Source organism: Protopterus annectens, chromosome 2.part0 (assembly GCF_019279795.1).
Source record: "Protopterus annectens isolate FY-2018-M chromosome 2.part0, PAN1.0, whole genome shotgun sequence".
NCBI lineage: Eukaryota > Metazoa > Chordata > Ceratodontiformes > Protopteridae > Protopterus > Protopterus annectens.
Window position 1 is genome coordinate 412,430,578 of NC_056728.1, and position 23,400 is coordinate 412,453,977.

The following is a 23,400-nucleotide window of genomic DNA, read 5'->3' on the forward strand; positions in this document are numbered from 1 at the left end:
ACCAGCAGCGGGAGATAAACAGACCAGACCTCTAAACTGGACGTTCTTCCTGACCTGAGGGTGGGAGGGTGGGAATGTAAGAACAAAGGCGAGATGAACACTCCACATGGAATGCTATGGTAAGAACATAACTTCTTTATGTGAGAGTGTTCAATCTCGCCATTTGTTCTTACACATGGGTAGCGTCCCTAGCTCCGTGACCCTGAGAGACTCACGGAAGAACGTTCCTGAGCACAGTGGAACCAAAGGTTGCTCTGTCCCTGGAAATTCTATCCACCTTATAATGAGTGATGAACGTATGTGGTTTAGACCAAGTGGCGGCCGCACAAATAGTGTCCAAAGGCAGGCGGGCTGCATGAGCCAAAGATGTAGAAACTGATCTAGTAAAATGTCCTTTTGGTTTGGTGGGCAAACTCTGACTAGAAGCAGCATAAACGAAGGTAATACAATCAGTCAGCCATTTGGAGAGAGTACGCTTCATCACTGCCATGCCCTTTTTGTTGTCCGCAAAGGCTATAAAGAGCTGGTCTGCTTTCCTATGATCTTTCGTTCTATCTAGATAGAATCTGAGTTGTCTATGAACATCCAACTTGTGCAACATATACTCCAGCTTATTGGAATGATTTTTGAAAAATGTGGGAAGCTCAATGGATTGATTAATGTTGTTAACTGAACAAACCTTGGGGAGGAAAGAAGGGTTGGTGCGTAAAGATACCCTATCCGGATGAAATATTAAATATGGCTGTTTAATGGAAAGAGCTTGAAGTTCCGACACTCGTCTGGCTGAGGTGATAGCTACCAGAAAGAGAGTTTTCCAGGACAAGAACTTTAAGGAACAGGAAGAAGCTGGTTCAAAAGGTGGTAACATTAGCTGGGATAAAAGGAGGTTTAGATTCCACGGAGCTGTAGGAAACCTGACTGGTGGTCTAAGATGAAAGGATCCTTTCAAAAAGGCTTTACAAAGCCTATGAGCCATAATAGGTGCTCCATTCTCTCCTACATGAAAGCTGGAAATAGCAGCCAACTGAACCCTTAAGGTGGCAGTAGAGGCTCCCTGGTGAAACAGCATGGATAGGAACTCTAAAACTTTGTTTAGTGGAGCTATTAAGGGATCTAAATGCTGTGCAGTAGCCCAGTATACAAAACGTTTCCACTTACTAGTGTAAATTTTTGTAGTGGAAGCCTTATGAGAGGCTACCAGAATGTCTTGAACCGCCGGAGAAAGAAGATCAGACCTGGCTAAAAAGGGAAGCGGAGCAGCCAAGCTGCTAATCTGAGGGACAGGAGCGACGGGTGGGGAGCTCCTGACGAATGGGTCAGTAGGTCTGGCACCGGGTCCAGAATCCAGGGCTCCCATACTTGGTGTGCTTGAAGAAAGGGGAACCAAATCTGACGAGGCCAGAATGGGGCAATGAGAATTACAGTCCTTTCTAGATCCTTGGCTTTCTGGAGAAATCTCAGTATCAGAGGTATAGGGGGAAAAGCGTACAGGAGACCCGGGGGCCAATCGTGAATTAGAGCGTCCCTGGGGACATCCCCTGGAGGGGTTAACAGGGCAAAGTAGCTTCTGCATTTGTCGTTCATTGGAGATGCAAACAGATCGCAGCAAGGCTGGCCCCACTTGCGGAATATCATTTCCGCTATTGTCTGGTTGAGGGACCACTCGTGAGGTAACAGGATGGCTCTGCTCAACCTGTCCACTATAACGTTGGATAACCCCGGGATGTGCGTTGCTATCAGAAAGCGACCTGTGGACTCTGCCCATTGCCAAATTCTCATGGCCTCTCTGCACAACTGGTAAGACTTGGTTCCTCCTTGTTTGTTTATGTACCAAACTACGGACATGTTGTCCGTTTGAACTGCAATAGTCCCTAGAGGTAGAAGGGAGGAGAAGTGTTGCAACGCTAGAAACACTGCCCTCATCTCCAGGACATTGATGTGCAGGTTGTACTCTAGATTGGTCCATTCGCCTTGGACTGTCTGTCCCTGAAAGATACCCCCCACCCTATCAGGGAGGCGTCCGTGGTCAATGTGACTATTGGTGTGGGTAACACAAACGGTCGGCCGCCGATGAGATTGCGATTCTGCAACCACCAATGCTTTGCAGGTGTTTGTAATGTGAATTTCGTGTGTCAGCGGTAACTGTTGGAATGACCATTGTGCGAATAGCAGCCATTGGAGAACTCTCATGTGTAGTCTTCCCATGGGGACTGCAATGAGGGAAGCTGACATGAGTCCCAAGACTTTCAGAACTAGTTTGGCTGGGGATTTCTTGGACAACAGAAGGAGAGATATGTGTTTTTGCAAGGAAGTTATTCTTGCAGAGGGGAGTCTTAGAAGCAAGGAACGGGTATCCAAATCTGCCCCTATAAATGAAATATGCTGTGATGGCTGTAAGGCAGATTTTTCAAAATTTATTGAAATCCCTAGGTGAACACAAAGGCTGAGTGTGTAGTCCCTGGCCTGTATCAGTCGACGCTCGGTGGTGACAGTAAGGAGCCAGTCATCCAGATATGGAAACACCTGGAATCCTAGGCGTCTCAAGTGAGACGCTACCACTGCCACGCATTTGGTGAAAACCCTGGGGGCTGAGGTTAGACCAAAGGGCAGGGCCCAAAACTGAAAGTGGCTGGCTCCCAGCCAGAAGCGCAGGTGATCTCTGGAAGCTCTGACCATTTTGATGTAGTAGTATGCGTCCTTGAGATCTATTGAGCACATCCAGTCGTCCTTCTGTAAGAACGGAAGGATCGATTGAAGCGTGACCATCCGGAACTTTTCTTTCTTCACATAGGTATTGAGATTGCTTAGGTCCAGAATTGGCTTCCAGTCCCCTGTCTTTTTTGGAACTAAAAAGAACCTTGAGTAAGTTCCGGATCCTCTTTGGTCCGCCGGGACTGGTTGGATGACCCTTTTTTCTAGCAGCTTTGAAATTTCTATAGCTGCAGGTTCTCGCAGATGGGGCAGAACATCTGGGAATTTTTTCTGTGGTAACGGGGGAAATAGAAATGGGATTTTGTATCCTCTGGTAATAATGCTTTTTACCCATTTGTCTGAAGTAAGACTTTGCCAGGCCTGAGGGTATAAAGCTAAGCGACCCCCGACTGCCTCCAGAGCAGGACAGTCGGGCCTCCTTTCAGGAGTGCTGGAAAGGCTTCCCAGGGATAGTATCCCTGTCGCCTTGGTTTTGCGGACGCCCTCTGCCGCCAGGGCGGTGTCTTCCACTTCTGCCCCCCCCTCTGCCTCTGGAGGGGGCATCACCCTGTGTGCTTGGGAAAGAACCCTGGGGTTTGCAAAACCACATTTTCCCACCTCGTTTCCCTTTGGGGTACGGTCTGGATGGGGTGGAAAAACGGACTCCGACAGCAGACAGAGTCTTTCCCTCTTGCTCACACCGGGTCAGGGTCTCCTTTACTTTGGGGCCAAAGAGAATGGCACCATCAAAGGGGGCGTTAGTAAAGGAAGACTTGAAGGCTTCTGCAAAGGAGCACAGGCGCATCCAGGATTGTCTACGAAGAGCAATCGCTGAAGCCGCAGCCCTAATCGACCCTTTGGCTGCATACGAAATGAGCCTCATGGACGAGTTTACAATAGATGTAAGGGTATTGAGCTGTGCTGTAACCTTATCCGAGACAGCAGCATCTGTATTACCCTGGAGGGTATCTCCCAACTCTTTGACTAGATCCCTCTGTAAACATGTGAAATGGGTCAAATAGTTCAGCGATCGCATGGAAAAAGTCGCTGAACTGAAAATGCGCTTCCCATATCTGTCCATGGTCCTAGAATCTCTGTTAGGAGGATGGACAGACGAGGAAGATTCGGACATCTCCTTTTTCGTGGCTGCTGCCACCACCATAGCGTCCACTGGAACTCCCTTGGTGAGGTATGCCTTATCCTGAGGGGCCGTTATATATTTATTAGGCTTTCTGGGAACTGGCTCCTCTGTGTCAGGTGTCTCCCACGCCCTTCGAGCAATTAAATCCATTAACTCATCGAAGGGCGGAGTGACCCAGGAGGAAGAAGGGCGAGCACCGAATGCCTTCAGCAAAACTGACTCATCCTCAGAAGGGGGTAGGGCTTGCCAATCACCTCTCTGTTTTAGGATCTCCAGGATGTCAGAAAAGGAGACATCCTCCGAGGGTGATTTTGGGGACCCTTCTGACTCATCTAAGTCAGTGTCTGATGTTAAGGACTCTTGCGGAGAATCCAAGTGCCTCCTCTTGCACAATATTTTCCTCGGGACGCCATCGGGGGGGGAATCCGATGAAGCCTCCGAGGAAGAAGGGGCTCGCTCTGGGGGCGGCTGAGACACTGGTGCTCGACGCTTTTGAGTAGTCGTAGGTGCAGAAGAGGACAACGGCCCTTTATGGGAGGGAGAAGTTGCTTCTGCTGAAGTAGTTGTCTGGGAAGACAATACCTTCCTCATAAGGTCGAAGGCCCCCGGACCCCGAGCCGAGGAATCCCTCGGTTCCGAAGAACACGGAGGTATCTCCGACGCGGAAGCCAAGGGCACCGACCCTGAGGACGGAGCCGAAGCGATCCGTGCCGAGGCGCCGAGAGGGAGAGTCGGCACCAAAACATCGGTTCAACTCTCGGTCCCGGAACCCAGGACAGATAGTCGGCACCGCGAGTCCGGCAGTGGTTCCGACGGAGTCGAGGTTAACGGTGCCGACCGAGAAAGGGACGGTTCCGGCACCAAGGGCTCCACTATCAGCAGATCAGCATCCCCCAGCTCCGAGGGCTGAGTAGGTCTCGGAGGAGGGTCAGATGGAGACAAGGGAAGGCCTTCGAGTCTCGACACCAACTGAGAGGAGACAGCAATGAGTTTGGACAGGGCCGTGTTCTCCATCAGCTTCTGCACCACACGATCTACGTCGGTGTCGGAGAGAGGCCTGGAAGACCACGTCGAAGGAAGCGAGGACGGTGCCGACCTCAGAAGAGCCGGAGGTGGAAGCTCTGTCACCGGTTCCAAGACCCGAGGTTCGGTGACAGACAATAGCGCGATACTCAGTCCCGAAGTCTGTGGAACCGGTGAATGAACTTTAAAAGAAGTACTTGGAGCCGATGACCTGGGCTCTGAAGTCCTCGATTCCTTTGAGGATTTAGAAGTCTGGTCTGACTTGTCTAAAGCCTCCTGGAAGGCAGGCTTTAAAAGACCTCTGTCCATAAGCTTCCTGCGCCTATCTGTCATGACCCTTCCACTAAAGGAATGACATATGGAGCAGTCCTCCTGAAGATGGAGAGGGCCAAGACAGTAGACACGGGAGCTATGGTTGTCGGTGACAGGCATCTTCTGTCCGCACTGACATCTTTTAAAGCCTGACTTAACCTTTTCTGACATAATCAGAGTTGAAAAATTGTCAAAACACAGTCAAAAAATAAGTAATCACTACACTTGAACTTAGCCAAAGGGCCGAGAAGCGATGATATTAGGTAGTATTAGGAAATCTAAGTCAAATCCGAAATTTAGTAGGTGGGGTAGGCCTTAGGAATCCTAAACTAATTATAAATGCCTTAAAAACACTATAAATTAGTAGACGGAACCACCAGACCATACACACACACACACACACACACACATACACACACTAAATAAGTCCAATAATTCTAAGAATTTAGAAGAAATTCCTATTAGAAAAAAAACTATATCTTATCTGTTAGTTGGCTCAGAGCTCTTCAACGATGCAATCAGTTGCAGCGGCAAACTAGATCTGAGGTAAAGACAGAGGGAATTGTGGGAGATACGTTGGTCTCGAGCTTCTTCTGGATGCAGAGCTTTGCTAAGCGTCTGACTCGGAGCCGAGGATCGGCTCCGACACCCATGTGTAAGAACAAACGGCGAGATTGAACACTCTCACATTTAATGCTTCCAGTAATGTGGTATTTTAAGACAAAAATGTGGGCAATGGAAGCAGGAGGGTCTAAAGGAGGCAATTCATCAAAACAATTTCCTATGATGGAGTGTATGACCTAAAATCCAGCATCCTTTAAGGAACTGCTCAACAAACAACTAGGAATAATGAGATGGACTTAGTGGCAGGCAAGCTGAAATGGCCAAAGGCATATGTAACTTTAGAGAGGCATAGGACAGACCTTTTGACTTGTATTGGAGCAATCTGACAAACAGTTATGAACCAGCAGACAAGCAAAAGGGAAAAGAGGTGGAAAGGTAGTGAGAAATCTCTGCTTTAAATACCAGGAACTGTTTTGTCCATCCTGGCTATGGGTATATGGAGTTAGGCATTTATGTAAGCTTGCAGCAGCAGTAAAAGATGACAACACTGCAAAGCCAGCATTTTGAATCCTGGAACTTTTAGGAAATTTTTTATTCGGGGGGGGGGGGGGGAGCAGGTCAAGTCCCTTCTTTTCTTGGGACTATGGACAGTCTGGAGTGAAATGTTATCCCTTTTTTTTGGTGCCATCCCTACAGCTCCCTGTGGTAAGTCTTTTAGTAGGAGGTTGGATGAGATGTATTTGATCCTTGAAGACCTGTGGAATGTCTAAAAATGATGGGTTTCCTTACATATGCAGTTTGTACCCATGTTTTACTATCTTCAGACTCACTCTTCATGTGTGATGGCCTCATATTGTTCCACAAAGAAGGCCAGTTTACCTCCCATCATTAAAAAGGGGGCAGACCAGGGAGGTTTAAAATGGGGTATGTGGGATGGGAAGAGGTGTTAGTTTTGCTGAGTCACTGCTGCTCCTGGTGCCTTCCAGACTGGTGTGTGTGTGTGTGTGTGTGTGTGTGTGTGTGTGGGGGTGGGGGGGGTGGGGGGGGGCTATTCAACTTATAGGTATCATCAGCATCCCAAATTTTCTTCTCCCTCAAACTCTTTTCTGAGCATTTTTTTTTTTTAGGATGTCAGAGGAAGATCAAGCAGAGACAAGTACTTCTGGACAAATTCTGCCCTGTGATTTAAATGTTCTTTTGTTAAACATAGCACACAGAGACAACTGGGCAAGTTGAGTTGTGTACCCAGGTAAGAGAGACAGTTTCTGCAAGCCTTTGTGGGAATCCATTTTCTACACCTAACACAATTATTAACCTTAGAAACAGTCATCTACAACTCCAAAAAAAAAAAAAAACAATAGGTCCATGTGGAAGGGAGTCTGCAAGGCCAGGAGGGAATAAAGTAAACAGCCCTGGAAAATAGGACAGCCATCAGATTTCTATTTGCTGGAATCTCAAGAGTCAACAGTGAATATTATGATGAATACCAAAGCTTTATGACGGGGCAATGCTAACCACTGCCCCAATGTACCACCATATACGTTACATGTGGTCTGAAGGCCCCAAAACGTAAGTTATTACTAAAGTTTTGTGCTAATTTCAGAGGCTAAATGTACCACATATTTTATATACTTTATAAAAAAAAGAAGTTATATACTTACCACTCCATCAGAGTTGTTGCTTTTTTCATTTGTCTTCAACCTGTGTGTTCGGATCCAATATCGGATCAGACTTTGCCATATTATAGCTGTAGAATCTGAAAAATGTGAGCTCCTCCCCTACTCCTAATGCCCTGCTCTCCCCTTCATCCCTCAGATTGAGTTTGCTGCTCACAAGGTAACTATGTTATATATATATATATATATATATATATATATATATATATATATATATATATATATATGTATACCAAGTAAAAACATATGTCCCTGAATAGAATGGAACAACGGTACTTCAGGAGCTAAACACAGATACAGGAGTGACCAAAAAAACATCTGCAAGGACTCCAGAGAGGAAGAATTTGGAATAAGGATGGAGGGAGGGAAGGTTGAAGACAAATGAAAAAGCAACAACTCAGATGGAATGTTTCAAGTACGTGATTTCTTTATCTGAAGTTGTTGTTTTCCATTTGGTCTTCAACTTGTGGGACACAGTCTCCAGCTAAATAAATCTTGGGAGGTCCTTATGGAAGGATATTCTGGAACACAGCAGGAACAAAGGGGGCCCGGTTTCTAAAAATAACGTCCAATTTATAGTAAGATATAAAAGTTTGTGAATCTGACCAAGTAACTGCAGAGCAAATACCATCAGTAGGAACTACAGAGCAGAAAGCAGCAGAAGTAGATACTGACCTAGTGCAATAAGCTTTAATGGGTACAGACAAAAGCATTCCTCTAACAAAGTAAACCAGTGAAATGCAGCTTGTAAATCCAATTTGCCAGAGTAATTTTGGAAATTGGTTTCCCAAATTTAGTCTTGGATGAAACAAATAATCCTATGCAAAGAAAAACATATTTGTCTATGCACATCTAGCATATGGAGTTTGTATTCTCCTTTGTTTTTGGAAATTAGGGAAGAAAACTGGAAGACTGACAACCTGGTTAGCCTCAGAAGCAACTTTTGGCAGGAAAGAAGGGTCGGTATGCAATGTCATTATCTTTGTGAAAGACCAAATAGGGTGGCTTGAGAGATCATGTTTGAAGTTCAGACACTCTTTTAGCTAGAGTGATGGCTACTAAGAAAGCAGTTTTCCATGACAAATGCTTCTGTTTTTTTGGGAGGTGCAACCAATGCTTGTAAACCATGGTAAGGTCCCATGGAGGAGTGGGATCCTTAATGGGTGGACAAAGAAGAAAGAAGCATGAGGAAAGTTTTGGACAACTTGGAGGAGGCCAAAGGTAATGAATTTTCTCCAACATGAAAGTTCGAGATAGCTGCCAGCTGCACCTTCTCAGTGGAAAAGCTAGCTCCATTACGAAAATGCTAAAAAATCTAACACAGCAGGAACGGAGCTGTAAATGGATCCAGTTGATTTCAGTGGGCCTAAATAGAAAATCTCTTTCACTTGCTATTATACACTTTCCTGGTGGAAGCTTTATGTGCTGCTACTAACATTTCTCTAACTGGGGAAAGCAAGCCCAGGATTTCTAGCCATCAACGGAATTGGAGCAACTAAGCAGTCAATTTCAGGTTAGACAGAGCTTGGTGAGGATGTCATGGAGGATGGGAGAGAGAGTCCTGTAATGGGATCCAGAGTCCATGGTGGACGTACTAGGTGAGACCAAAGGAAGAGAAACCACACTTGTCGAGCCCAAAAGAGAGCAATGAAGATGACTCTGCTCTTCAACCTCTGAGCTTTCTGAAGCAAGTTGGGAATGAGGGGAAAAAGGGGGTAAGCTTAAAGTAGACTGAGGGGGGGCCAAGCATGGACTAGAACATCTCTTGGTTACTCTCCCTGAGCAGGGATGAAGGCAAAAAACTCTCTGCATTTGGTGTTGGAAGGAGACACGAAGAGACTGCAGCAAGGTTGACCCCATTTCTGGAAGATCGTATCTGCAACTGAAAGGTTCGGAGATCACTCATGAGGCATCAGAATGGTCCTGCTGACCCTGTCCGATAGAATGTTTCACTTCCCCAGAATATGCATTGCCACTAGAAAGCAGTTGGAGGAGATTGTCCATTGCCACAACCTCATGGTTTCTTGACATAAGGGGTAAGACTTGGTTCCTCTCTGCTTGCTGATGTACTAAACAATGGACATGTCGTCTGTCTGTATTGCAATGGTTCCTGAGGGGAGAGGAGTATGAAGGGCTTGCAATGCTAAAAGCACCGCTCTCATTTCCAGGACGTTGATACCAAGTTGGTTTCTAAAGGGAACCAGGAGCACTGGACTGTCTGCCCCAGGTAATACCCCCCCCCCCCCGAGCTGGGAGGCTTCCGTGGTCACAGTGGACTTTGGAGGGGGAAGGACAAAGGGACAACCTTTTTCTAGATCTGTGACTGAAGCCACCAGAGAACAGATTGCTTGCATACCTGAGATAGTCTGACTGGATGGTTTACAGGGTAATAAAGGAGGGACCACTGAACTGCTAGAACTCCGTTGAAGAACTCTCATGTGGAGATGAGCTGTAGGAGAGTACAGTTGTGTACACTTACCATAAATGTAGATGTTTGAGTGTATTCACTGTTGCAGTCATCCCTTGTGGGTTATCCCTGCTATGGTAGCCCTCGGCCAGCCCGAATACCAGAGTCACTGTTTTTCTGCGTCGGCTGCTGTCGCTTGCTGCCTGACGTCAGATTGTTAGTGCTATAAAGGAAGGCAGCCGATGCCATTACATCGTTTGTTCTTGTCATAACCAGTCAGAGGCCTGAGTAAATATGGTAAAGTGGTCCTGGTGGCTAAAAAGCCACCATTAGAAACTTATGTCTCCCTAAAGAAAGAAGATATAAGGGGGAAGGAGGGTGGGAAACCAGGACTGCAACAGTGAGTACACTCTAACATCTACATTTATGGTAAGTGTACACAACTGTACTATGTTCTTCGTGTTTCACTGTTGCAGTCATCACCTGTGGGAGGATTCCCAAAGCTGAGGAGAGGGGTGGTAGGATTAGTAAGATACCTAGGAATGGGTCAGCATGCCCTGCAGAACTGCAGAGGCAAACCCTGCCCTAGCCTTAAAAAATAGAGGTAGATGGTAATGCTTGGTAAAGGTATGGACAAGAAGTCTAGGTGGCAGCTTCCAGGATGTCCTTGGTGGGAACTCCTCTGAAGAATGCTGTGGAAGTGGAGGCTGCCCTAGTGGAATGGGTTCGAATAGACTTGGGGGGGGGGCTCCCCTGCAATCTGTAGCAGAAATGGATACAGTGGTATATTCATTTGGAAATGGACTTCCCTCTGCCCCTGGGGCAAAGTTGACAAGTAGTTGGTCTGTTTTCCTGAAGGGTTTAGTATGGTCCAGATAGCATCTGAGCTGTCTGTGCACGTTGAGTGCAGAATTCTTTCCCCCTTGTTTTGAGGGTTAGGAAAGAAGGTGGGTAGATATATGGCCTGGCTGAGAGTTACACTAGATACCACCATGGGCATAAAGGAGGGATTAGTCCTCAGGGAGACCCTATCTGCATGGAAGATGATGAAGGCCTCAAAGGCCATCAGTGTCTGAAGTTCTGAAACCGTCCTGGCTGAGGTGATAGCTAGGAGTAAAGCAGTCTTCCAGGGGAGGCATCTTAGTTCTGCTGAAGCAGCAGGTTTTAAGGGTGGTAAAGTTAGTTTTTGCAAAACATAATTAAGGTCCCAGGCTGGAGTGGGTGGCCTTCTGGGAGGTCTGATAGTAGAAGCCCCTCTAAGGAATGTTAAATCAAATGATGGGAGAACAGGGGCTGTTCTGTATGAAAATGAGCTGAAATGGCTGAGGCGTGGATTTTAATAGAGGAGAAGGAGAGGCCACTATTAAGTAGCTCGGCTAGGTAGTCCAGGATAAGAGGGATGGAAGGTTGTGAGGTATTGCCCCCTCTGGACTGGCTCCAGGAGCAGAATCTTTTCTGTTTTTCGGTGCAAGATTTTCTGGTGCTGGGCCTTCTGGCCTCTGTGATAATGTCTAGGACCCGTCTGCTTTACAGGGGCCCCTTGTTTGTCTTTAGGGTATTAGCCATGCTGACAGCTTGAGAGTCTGCAAGTCTGGGTGCAGCATCCCCCCCCTACTTGAGTAAGAGGTCTGAGATCAGGGGAAGCTGCCTGGCAGGCTGTAAGGTCAGGCTGCGCAGAAAGGGGTATCAATGTTGTCTGGGCCAATCTGGAGCAATGAGGATGGCCTTTGGTCTCTCCTACCTTATTTTGATCAGTACCTTTGGAATAAGAGGAACAGGAGGGAATGCATACACAAAGGGGGTATTCCAAGGGAAGGTCAAGGCATCCACCTTCCACGCTAGGTGGTGATGCTCCTTGGTACATATTTTTTCTGCTGATGGTTGAGATGCAAAGCAAAGACATCCACCTCCAGGGTCCCCCACACCTGAGTGATTTGTAAAAAGATTTTTCTGTGGAGCTGCTATTCATGGGGTCCAGTAAATTTCTGCTTAAGTGCCCTGCCAGGGTGTTGTTGATCCCTGGTAGGTATTGGGTTATCAGGTGTAGTCCCATGGAAGTGGCGGTCTGCCAGAGGTTCATGGCTAGCCTGCACAAAGGGTAACATTGGGTCCCTCCCTGTTTGTTGATGTACCACATTACTGTGGTGTTGTCTTGTTTTGATAAAGAGAATCCCTGGCTTGAGATGGGGTTTGAAGGATGTCAGAGCCTTTTGTACTGCCATAATTTCCTTCTGGATGATGTGTCAGGGAAGGTACTGGGTGCACCTGCCTACTAGGTGAGTGCCCCAAGCTATGTCTGAGGCATTGGTGGTAATGGTCTGCCTGGTTGGGTGGAGGGTGAAGGAAAGGCCCTTGTTCTGGGCACAGGCCCTGCCTACCAGAGAAACTCTGCCCTTATACAGGGGATCGGAGGGAGAGAGGTCTCTAGAGGTTAAGAGTGCCTGTTTGATCTGAGGGGACAGGTTATACTGCCCCTTGGGATATGAGAGTTTAGAATTGTTTTAATGGCTCTGCCCACCGATTTGGAGGCAAGTCTGGGTACTCTCTTAAAATTGGGAGTTCATTGAATGAGAATTTGTATCCCTGAAAAATTATCTTTAAGACCCATTGGTCCTTGTTACAGAAAGCCAATTTTCTTTGCAGAGGGAGAGCCTTCCTCCTAGTTTTTGGTGAGTGAAAAGAGTGTAGAGGGGAGAAGAGGTAGTCATTGAGAGTTTTTGCCATAGAGGGATGGCTTAGACCTCCCTGCCTTTGGAGTGGAAGTGGTCCACTGTTTGGTTCTCTGCTGTCCCTGGAATAGGAGTCTGGGTGGTCTGTCCCTGCAGGGCTTACCTTGTCCCTGTCTGTTAGGTGCAGGAAAGGACCAGTGTTTTGAGGGGAAATTCCTGCTGAACCTAGGAGGTTGTACCTGAAGGAAATCATTTACTGTTTGCATAGATTTTGCTTCATCTTCCATCAGCACCTCTTCTGCTTTTACTCCAAACAAGCAGTCCTTTATTCAAGGGTGTATCAAGCAATTTAGATTTGACATGATCAGGGAGAGGTTGTTCCTTCAACCATGCACGTCTCCTAATGACAGATCCTGACACTGCTGCCCTGCTTGAGGCTTCAAGGGCATCATATCCACAGTGTAAAGACTGTTTAGCCACTTGACAAGTAGAGTGCAGTAAATCTGCTAACTCTTTCAAATTGACACAGTCAGGAAAGGTTGAAATCTTTTGTTTTAATATTTCCAAAGTGTGTTGTTGATATTTTAGCATGTGGAACTGACAGTTGAGTGCTCTGATAGCTAAGGTTGCAGAGGTGACACCTTTTTCCCAATCTGTCTGGAGTCTTTGTCAGAAGGAGTAGGATTATTTGCAGAACTAGCCTTAGCTCCTTTTGGTCCTTGTGTAATGACCTCCGGGTCTGCAGCAGGATTTCTGTACCGGTATTTGTGAGAATCTGGTACTCTATAATACCTGCCATGATTTCTGGGAGCAGGTGGGAGAGCGTCAGGAGTTAAGCTGGATTCATGGAAGACATCATCAACCACCTCTAAGATAGGAGGGATGGCCAAGGGTCTGTGTTGGTTCAGGTCTAGAAACTCTTAGTCTTGACTGAGGAAGTCCTGGGATTCTCAGTAGAAATGTTCCCTGAGGGTGTAAATGGTATCCCCAAAGGAAAGATCCTCTGGTTGGGAGGAAGAAGGAATGGATTCATCTGCATTTGAATCCTCATAAGCAGTCAGAGGTTGTTGTTCCTCTTCAAAATCTGAATAATCAGACTCCACAGGATCCTGTTCTGTCAGTACTTCAGGAGAAAGGTCTCTTTTCCTTTTAGAAGGTGTGGCCTGACTACCCCTGATGAGGGAGATAAGATCCTCTGCCATCTTAAGCATTTGAGCATGGGGTGGTGGAGCAGGAGTAAAATGGTGGCTACAGGTAGTTTTCCTAGGAGCAGCCTTGCTTCTAGGCCTAAGAGTATCCATCGGTCTGAGAGAAACATGGTCGGAGAAGACATAATTTTTTGTCTAGATTCAATACTGCAAAAAACCTTCTCAGAAGCCGGTGCTTGTGTCGCAGCTCCGGACCCAACCAAGGCAGAGACAACAAAAGGCTTGGAAAACAAAGAAGATTTATGCGGCATAATGGACTCTGAAAGGGTCTCAGTAGAGGCCTGCGAAGATACTGAATTGGGCATCAGGGGCTGCGAAGGCACCGCATAGAATTCCGGAGAACTGACAACCTGCTTAGCAGTAGTGTCATCGGAAGGCTTAGACTTGTGTGGTCTGTTTCTATCTTTATCCTTATGTTTTTTTGGAATGTGTACAGATTGCTGGCTGATGGACGCCAATTCGGAATGCGAAGATGGAAGACGAAAATACCTGGCTACAATAAGAGCTCTACGAATGGTTCTCGTGTTAAAGAGGGCACAGAACTGGCAACGGGGGACGTCGTGGCCTGGGCCTAAACAAGTGACGCATTATGAATGGAAGTCTGTGTGTGGCATTTGCTTTCCACAGGCGATACAATTGTTAACTTTTTCGGACATCCGTTAGTGCAAGAAAAAAGGATCCCCAATGGGGTACTTAGCTTTAGACATTTTCAGCTGTAATTCAAACTCTGGTAGCAACTGACTGGCACACTTGCAAACTGCTTCTGCTATGAGCTCTATGGCAAGAAAGACTGCTGTAATGGCGTCATCTGCCTTCCTTTATAACACTGATAATCTGATGTCAGGCAGCAAGCAACAGCAGCTGACGCAGAGAAACGTTGACTCTGGTATTCGGGTCAGCTGAGGGCTACCACAGCAGGGATAACCCACAGGTGATGACTGCAACAGTAAAACATGAACATCAAGAGTTAGGGAGGCAGCCACAGAGCCCAACACTCTTAAGATAAGACAAGCTGGATGCATAGGAATGTTTAGAATTTGCATGACATGAAGTCTTAACATGGAGAGACTGTCCAAGGGGGAGAAAAGCTAAGCACTGAGTAGTGTTTAAATGGGCTCCAATGAAGTCTATCACCTGCCCTGGGTGCAGATGAGATTTCGATGCCTGGTGGGAGCAGTGAGGAGCCAATCGTCCAGATAGGGAAACACATGGAATCCTCGCAGTCTCAGGTGAGCTGCCACTACTGCCATGCATTTCATGAACATCCTGTGGGCCATGGTGAGACTCAAGGGGAGTACTCTGAACTGGCAATGAATGGTTCCCAGACGAAAGCAGAGAAACCTTCCAAGTACCTGTTCATTTTGATGTCATAGTATTCATCCTGAAGGTCTATCAAGCACATCCAGTAGTCCCTTCTGCAGGAAGGGCAGAATGGACTGAATTGTGACCATTAGGAACACTGAATAGGCAACAGACTTGTTCAGGTTTCTCAGATCCAGAATGGGTCTGAGGTCCCCCATTTTCCTGGGCACTAAAAAGAATCTGGAATAGATGCCTGATCTGAACTGGTACTGGGGGACAGTCTAGATGACTTTTTGAGAGCAGCTTTGAAATTTCCAAGGCTGCAGCCTCCCTCTGACTGGGTGGAACATTGGGGAGGGACTTGGGTGGAGACAGACTTTGGAAAATGGGAATGACATAACCTTTGGATATTATGTTTAACACCCAATGGTCATTTGTGACTGCTTCCCAGACTGTTGGGTTTACAGAAAGATGTCCCCCCACCCCCGACTGCCTCCAGAGATGAACAGTCAGGCAATCCTTCAGGATCGCTGACTTGGCCTGTCTGAAAAGGTATCTCGAGACCCCTGGTTCATGGACCCCCTCTGCCATGAGGAAAAGGACTGTTGACGGATGGCAAAACGGATTCTGATGGCAGACTAGGTCTACCCATCCTTCTCACTCTGGGAGAGAGTCTCTCTAACCGTGGGACCAAATAAAGATGATACATCAAAAGGGGCATTAGTAAAAGGCACCTTAAAGGGTTCCGTGAAATCACAGAACCACATCCAGGCATGGCGCCTTATAGCAATTCCCGACTCGGCCGCCCTTGAGGCACTGTCTGCCGCATGCGAGATTAGCCTTATGGGCATATTCATTATAGAAAAGAAGCTGGCCAATCCAGAGGAAAAAAAGTTTTCTGTTCCTCTACAGACATGGACCCTGGTGCAAGACTAGACAGCTTTACCAGGTCTCTCTGAAGTCTGGTTACATATGCCAAATAGCTGAGCACCTGCAAAGCGAAGGAAGCTGAAGTATACACCCGCTTCCCGAACCTGTCCACTGCCTGAGACTCCCTGTTTGGGGGGTGAACAGAGGAGTTTCCTGTGCCAGCTCTTTCTTGGTGGCAGCTACAACCACCATAGCATCAACAGGGACACCCTTAGTCCAATGGGGTCTATCTGATGGGGTACTAAGGATTTTATCCGGGCACACTGTGGGAGATAAGACCAATAACAGGGTCCGCAGGGGAGGACACTCAAGATGTAGATGGGCCTGACCCAAAGGCTTCCAGGAACACAGACTCATTTGGGTTAAGGTTTTGGGTGGATCACCCACCTTTCTGGTGCAGGATTTCCATGATGTCTCCAAATGAGACATCCTCTGGTGGAGATCTTGGGGACCCTTCCCCTTCCTCCAAATTGGTGTCTTCAGTGAGGCATTTCAGGGAGGAATCCATGTGTCTCCTTTTGCTTCTGTACGCTTACAAGGAACCTCCTCTGTGGGTGCTCCAGAGTGGTATCTGAAGACTCTGGGTGTTCCAAATGGGACGAAGTCTGAAAGCTCTTCTGGGCAGGCTGGCCAGGAGGAGACCGAATGGATGACTTTTACACAAACTCTCCTGAGGAGAACTGCACTTCGAGGGAGGGAGAGTCGAGTTTCTCCTAGGGGAGGAGTGTCCTTTCCACCACCTCAAATGCTGATGGCGAACAGGAATCTGAGGGAACCCCCACTGGAGCCTAAGCGGAACTATCAAGTGCCGAGCTCAGAAAACTTTGCAGCTGACAACAAACCCTTGGACCAGATGCTCATGCTACAGATCCGAGAGTCACCCTAACTAGAGACAGTCAGGGCTGAGCTACTCACTTTTAAAAGACTAAATGATCCAACAACCATGAAACCAAGAAAAAAACAAGGAACACGGTGGAATAAAATAAAAAGGTTTACTGGTGCATCCGGTACCTTAGCTTGGATGTAAGCAGAGGTACCGGATGCACCAGTAAACCTTTTACTTTATTCCACTGTGTTCTTTGTTTTTCTGAGCTACTCAGAGCAACCATCTGAATTGAGGTAACTGTACCTGTTGGTTCTCGGGATCTTCGGACCTGACAACTCCGAAGCTGGCGGTCAGATCGGAGAAGGAGAGATGGGAACAAAAGAAGGCTGAATCCAACAGGGGACGGAGCAGGCAAAACCCCCAACTGAATTTGTGCCTTGAGGAGTCTTATCTACATTCTGTCAACTTCAGCTTCAGAGAGGCTTCAGGAAGACCTGGCGGATGAAGCAACAGAAGACAGTCTGGAGGCTGGTCTAGAGGACTGAAGTAGTGGCGACGCAAGTCTGAAGGTAAATGGCTCCAGAAAGAACCTCGGGGACCAGAGCAAGACTGATTCCTCCCCAAAACTCGGAACTGAGGGCTTAGAATCTGAAGTTTTGGTGGACTTGCAAGAAGGCTCACTGGGCAAGGAAGAACCTCTGTCCAGGGACCTTTTCTTTTGTGTTCCTTGGCGGTGGATTGAGCCCATGAAGTGGAAAGAGAACCAGAAAAAGGTGGAAGACCCTTAAGAATCAGTTTATTTCTTCTGTCAGATTAAAACCAGCAGAAACCAAAGAGGAGTCCGAGTGAGAGGCTCCCAAACAAACACTCCATGTGGGCATCGGAAAGAGGGACTTTATGCCCACACCTAGCGCACTTCGTAAACTCTGCTGGTTTATCAGACATAGGCAAAAAAAAGTCGAGTAGCGTAGAGAATGGGGAGGGCGTTATAAAATAGAAAACCTTTTAGATATAATAACTTAAACTAGATAGTTTTTATACATATATATATATAAACACACACACACACCACACACACACACACACACACACACACACACACACACACACACACACACACACACACACACACACACACACACACACACACACACAGAGAGAAAAACAGAAAAGGAAAGTATAAACAGAAGCAGAAAGAAACATACCCATGTGGTTATAAAGACATAGGGCAGGGGAAGAAGGACTATACTAAGTAGAAAAAATATTAAAGAAATTATTAGAAAAACTACTTATTAACCCCAAAGGAACTCAGATAACTGCAATCCTAATGCTGTTCAAAAAAGAGGGAAAGTGAGATCTGAGAGATGAAGGGAGAGCAGGGCATTGTAGGTAGGGGAGGAACTTAGATTTTTCAGATCCTAGCACTATAGCATGCGGTCAAGTCAGATCCGATACTCGATCAGAATCCACAGATTGAAGAACAAATGAAAAACAACAAATTCAGATTTAACGAGTTTAACATATTCAATTTGCAAGGTATACAAGTACACACACACACACACACACACACACACACACACACACACACACATACAACGATGTCTTCAGCTAAACATTCCATAAAATCTTACTTTAAATACACACACACACACAGACACACAGACACACAGACACACAGACACACAGACACACAGACACACACAAAAAACTTACCTCTTTTGGCAGCTTCATGCATAGGATTATCTATTGATTCAGCTTTTTCCGTCACTAAATTCAACAGAAAAACAATTTTACAAAACAGTTTTTTTTTTTTACCTCTACTTTATACCTTGTACTCTCACTCTTTTCATACAGGAATGACTTATATGACAGGATTACATCACTGAAAATACATTCTGCTCCAACAAAATCTACTTAAGCTAACAGTCTCAGTGACTACAATTTGAATAGTGAATACAATTTATAAACCAGTAATATGCAACTGTACATGGAGTTCAAATATCTATACCTATGAAGGATCTGAGAAGCATTAAGATAAACCAATGTTGGGCTATTAAGACACTTCCCCACATACACGCATGCCTCAACACAAATGTATACAAAAACATGTTGGCATCAGGATTCCACAAATGCTTCTGACAAGATAGGTCTGATCAGACTACAACAAAGTATGGTACCTACAGGTCTGATCAGACTACAACAAAGTATGGTACCTACTTTAAAAGTAGATATCCAAAATTTGTCCATATTACCATCAACTAGCATTTGTAGGTGTAAGGTCCATGCTGTGAAAATATTGACTTAAGACATTCATTACATCCATCCCACACAGTGTGCTTCACTCCATCCACCCCCTCCTTTGCATGTATCTACTAGACTTAAAAGACACTATCTACATATCCTGAAAAATATGAAGTAGAGCATGTACTTTTAAGTTGTGCAAACCTAATAAACAAAGAAAACACCTGCTCTAAATAAAACAATTTGGGGGAGGATTCTGCTAACTTGTTTCAAGACACTGAAGTGACAAGTTCATTAATGTGCAAAAAAAATAAATAAATACAAAATAAGAGAGACCCCCTTGGTCATCAGGCAAACAATTCAGAGAAACTCCAAAAGATACAGCTACATTGGCCAATGCATATCCCTGCTTTAATGTTGCATCTAATTTGCAGTGTTTAAGAAAAGCATGAACTAGCGACCAAGTTGCTGCTAGACAAAGATTATTGATGGAAAACTGCAGTTGGAGGCTTCCAAACTACCTCTCATTATACAAATCCAAATAACTGCAGTAGAAACACACAAGTAGCTCGCCAAATAGTCCAATAAGGTTAGCTTAATCCAGGACATGGACCACAAATAACCACTCTGGAAGTACTGTGCAAACAGTTTAATAAAGCCCTTTTTATCTCCAAACATACAAAGATGTCTTCAGCTAAACATTCCATAAAATCTTACTTTAAATACTCCCATACATATGCATGTGACAAACTTCAGCCAATGAAGCAACCTGTTTCCTACTAACACTAATTCATATGATGTTTAAAAATATTGTTAAAACTCCCCATATTTCTTTTTACATTTTTATGCAATTCCAACTAAATACTAAAACCACATAATTATGTGCATCTGTTTAAACTTTTTAATTTCAGTATACATAAAATAGAGTAAACTTCATTAATTTCTGGGTACTGGCAAGCATTTGTGCTTAATTGCCACAACAGTTCTAGCCTTTCTAACAGGAGGCAATCGAGGCCACCTCTGCCATCTGTTTGTATCTGGCCTATTACTTGGAACTTAAACTTATGTTCAAGAGATTCTGCAATGTGCCTAGCCAATGCATTATCTAATTTTTTTCTAATACTGTACAAATGTTCGTATAACCTTTTCTTTTAGAGCCCTAGTAGTTTTCCCTATGTAAAACACTGGGCACTGTTGACATCTTGCTAGGCACACTATCATTTTAGATTGACAATTAAATTTCTTCCTTGTACGATATTTTCTATCTTTAATGTGATATGTTTGCCCAATTTCCATGTGTTTACAATAGTTGCACATTTCACATTTAGCCATCCCGGGGTTTCTACTTATACTAGGGGCTTGGTTTTCTAACATTTTTATATTCTTCCCCTTTCTGAAAATAATTTGTGGAAGATTGAGAACTTTTTTTTACTAACAAAAGAATCACTTTGTAGTACCTCCAGTTCTTGTAAATAATGTTTCTCAGCTCCCAAGCATCTATACTATATGGGGTCACAAAACTATATTGTGTGTAACTTTTCACATTCCTGTCATTGGCAGTAGATGTTGGGGTATTATCTTCGTTGTCTGATATTTGTTCATGCCATAGAATCGGTTTGTAGACCCCTCTATTTCTTTTTTGTACTTCACTGACAGGTTGCTCAAGTAAATCATGGGGGTAGCCTCTGTTACAGGACATCTCTTTCAAGTTTTCACATTTGCAATAAAAATCTGTTGTAAGGCTCACTATTCTAGCCGCTCTGACCAATTGCCCCTTAACTACTGATCTTTTTTGGTAGTAGGGGTGGCAGCTGGTAAAATTGAGGAAATTGTTTGAATAAGTCTCCTTTCAAAATATAGTACTAGTATATCTACTATGGGTTCTATCCTTTCGTAATTCAATATCTAAGTATGAAAACTTGCCCTTACCATCGCTGGATGTAAACCTCAAAAAATCTGTAGTTCTATTAAAGTAGTTTAAAACTTCTTCGGCTGCTTTTTCATCGCCTTTAAGGATGACAAAAATGTCATCCAAAAATCTAGTAAAAGTAAAACTTTTCTTTGACGTGGGATTTTCCAAATGAACTCATCCTCCCAATATGCCATGACTAGGTTAGAAAAACTTGCCCCACATGGTGAGCCCATAGCAACCCCTGTTTTTTGCAGGTAGACATCATTATCAAACATTATAAAGTTATTACTTAAAATGATGTCTAAGAGTTCTTCAACTAATCCAATATCAGTGGTACGGGCCCCCAACTTTTGTAACCTATTAGAAACCCATTCAATCCCTTCTTGGTGGGGTATAGATGTGTAAAACTCCTTTACATCAATTGTCAGAAAGTTGAAATCTTCTATAAATTCGATTTTGTTCACCTCACCTAGGAATGGCCACGAGTCCTTGCAAATCTGATTTTCTTGCCTAATATATTTCTTCAGAATAGAATCTACTATTTTTGCACTAGCGTATGTAATGCTATTACGTGCGTCAACTAGTGGTCTCATAGGAGAGTCTTCAATACTTTTATGTACCTTAGGCAACCCAAATAATAACGGGATTCGTGGTGTAGCCATAGTTATGTAATTATACATGTTTATGTCAATTTTTGCTTCAATGAACAAATCGTTGAAATAAGCCTTGATTCTAGCGTACGCTACATTTAGCTCATTTCTTGATGCTTTCACACAAGTCTCACTCTCTAATAAATTTTTCGTTTTGTTTTTGTAGTCATCATTGTGCATGACTACTAGCCCCCCTCCCTTGTCCAGTTTCATAAATCTAAGTGGCAGTTTTTGCATCTCATGAATAGCTTGCCAGTCTTGCTTTGTAATATTACATTCGCTCCTTAATACTTTTTTACTATCTACACAATACCTAAAATCAATTTTGCACATTCTTTCAAATAAAGCCACACTGTTGTGCAAAGGTGGATTAAAAGTACTTGGTATGTGAAATTCGTTTGCATTATGCTCACTTGGACCCATAATTACTGCTAAATTAACTCTCCGAGTAAACATTTTTAAATCTACTAACAGTTCAACTAACTCAGGTCCAATCTCCATTTTTGAATAGTTGAAGACTTTAAAGTCATTTTGTGTATTAAACAAAATGTTACAGTATCTATTACTTGTAGGAACTACATCCTCTATCTCCTCTGTTTCCGCTTGTTGTTGTAGTGCTGTGCATTCCCTCCCCGTGGGTTGTGGTTCTGGGTTTGGTGATGAAAATTTGTGCTGTTGGTGTTATGTTGGTTCCGGTTGTTATTAAATGAACGTTGGCCAACAGAGTTAGTTATTTTTTTGCGAGATCCATTCACTCCTTCTTAGCACAGTACTGTTACCGTTAACTGTGTCCTCATGTTCATCGATTTGTGGTTCTCTCGTGTTCTCTTCCTGGTTAACGGACACTCCTCCTTGTTCAGATTGTAGACCAATCGAGTTCCACACTTAGGATAAAGGGGGTTTTGGATAAGCTGCACCGTTCCTATAGGCAATCTTGTCATGGTGCATTTTCTTAATTTTTGTAGCACGGAGTTTCTCCATCAGTTGGTTAGTACTAGTGAATATTCTATTACATTCAAACGTGTACTGTTCAAAATCACTATCATTTTTAATAGCCTGGTCTACTTTTTGTATGTCCGTAGATAGAACATCTAGGTTCACTTGGTAGTGTTTAACCATTAATTCGAGGAGTTCTAATCCTTGCTTGTCAAAGAGTTTTATAAGTTCCTGATGGAATATTGACCCCTCTTCAAGGCCAGTTGGGTATTGCCAAACTCTAAAACCCTTTGGAATGATGTTTTCCTTTATACACTCTTGGAAGTAAGCTACTTCCAATTGTAACTTTTTATATTTAACTAGTTTACAGTCTAATGTTTTGAGATTGTCCAAAATGTTGAAATTACCACCAGCCGGGTTCTTCTGTTGAAAAGGTAGCTCCTGGTTACTGAACGTCACAAGCTCGTTCAGCCAAGTCGATATATTAGGAGTCCCAATGAGCCCAGTGGTATTCTGCACGTCTGTGATATTACCAGTTCGGTTGCCAGTTTGGCTTCCTTCCCTGTTGGAATCTTGTGTCAGTCTCGTCAAATTATAGTTGGTAGAAGTAGTAGGAATACCACAGGTGTTAGGAGCATTACTGAGTATATTTCTCAGTTGATGCGAACAGTTAGAACCATTTGCAACGGACTGACTACTAGTCCTTGGCTCTCCCATTTAATATAATTGTCAATCTAAAATGATAGTGTACCTAGCAAGATGTCAACAGTGCCCAGTGTTTTACACAGGGAAAAGTACTAGGGCTCTGAAAGAAAGGGTATAGGAAAATTTGTACAGTATTAGTCGGAAAAAATTAGATAATGCATTGGCTAGGCACATTGCAGAATTGCCTGAACATAAGTTTAAGTTCCA

At 44.6% G+C, this 23,400-nt stretch overlaps 1 protein-coding gene and 1 pseudogene across 1 annotated transcript in view; both read right to left on the reverse strand.

The window, feature by feature from the left end:
• The window catches only part of OSTF1 (osteoclast stimulating factor 1), a 625,847-nt gene that overhangs the window by 279,522 nt on the left and 322,925 nt on the right, over nucleotides 1-23,400 (reverse strand). The window contains exon 5 of the mRNA XM_044060847.1: nucleotides 18,463-18,516. Coding sequence (XP_043916782.1) covers nucleotides 18,463-18,516 — 54 coding nt within the window. The remainder of the gene's footprint in view (nucleotides 1-18,462; nucleotides 18,517-23,400) is intronic.
• On the reverse strand, nucleotides 5,265-5,422 carry LOC122793813 (annotated as a pseudogene).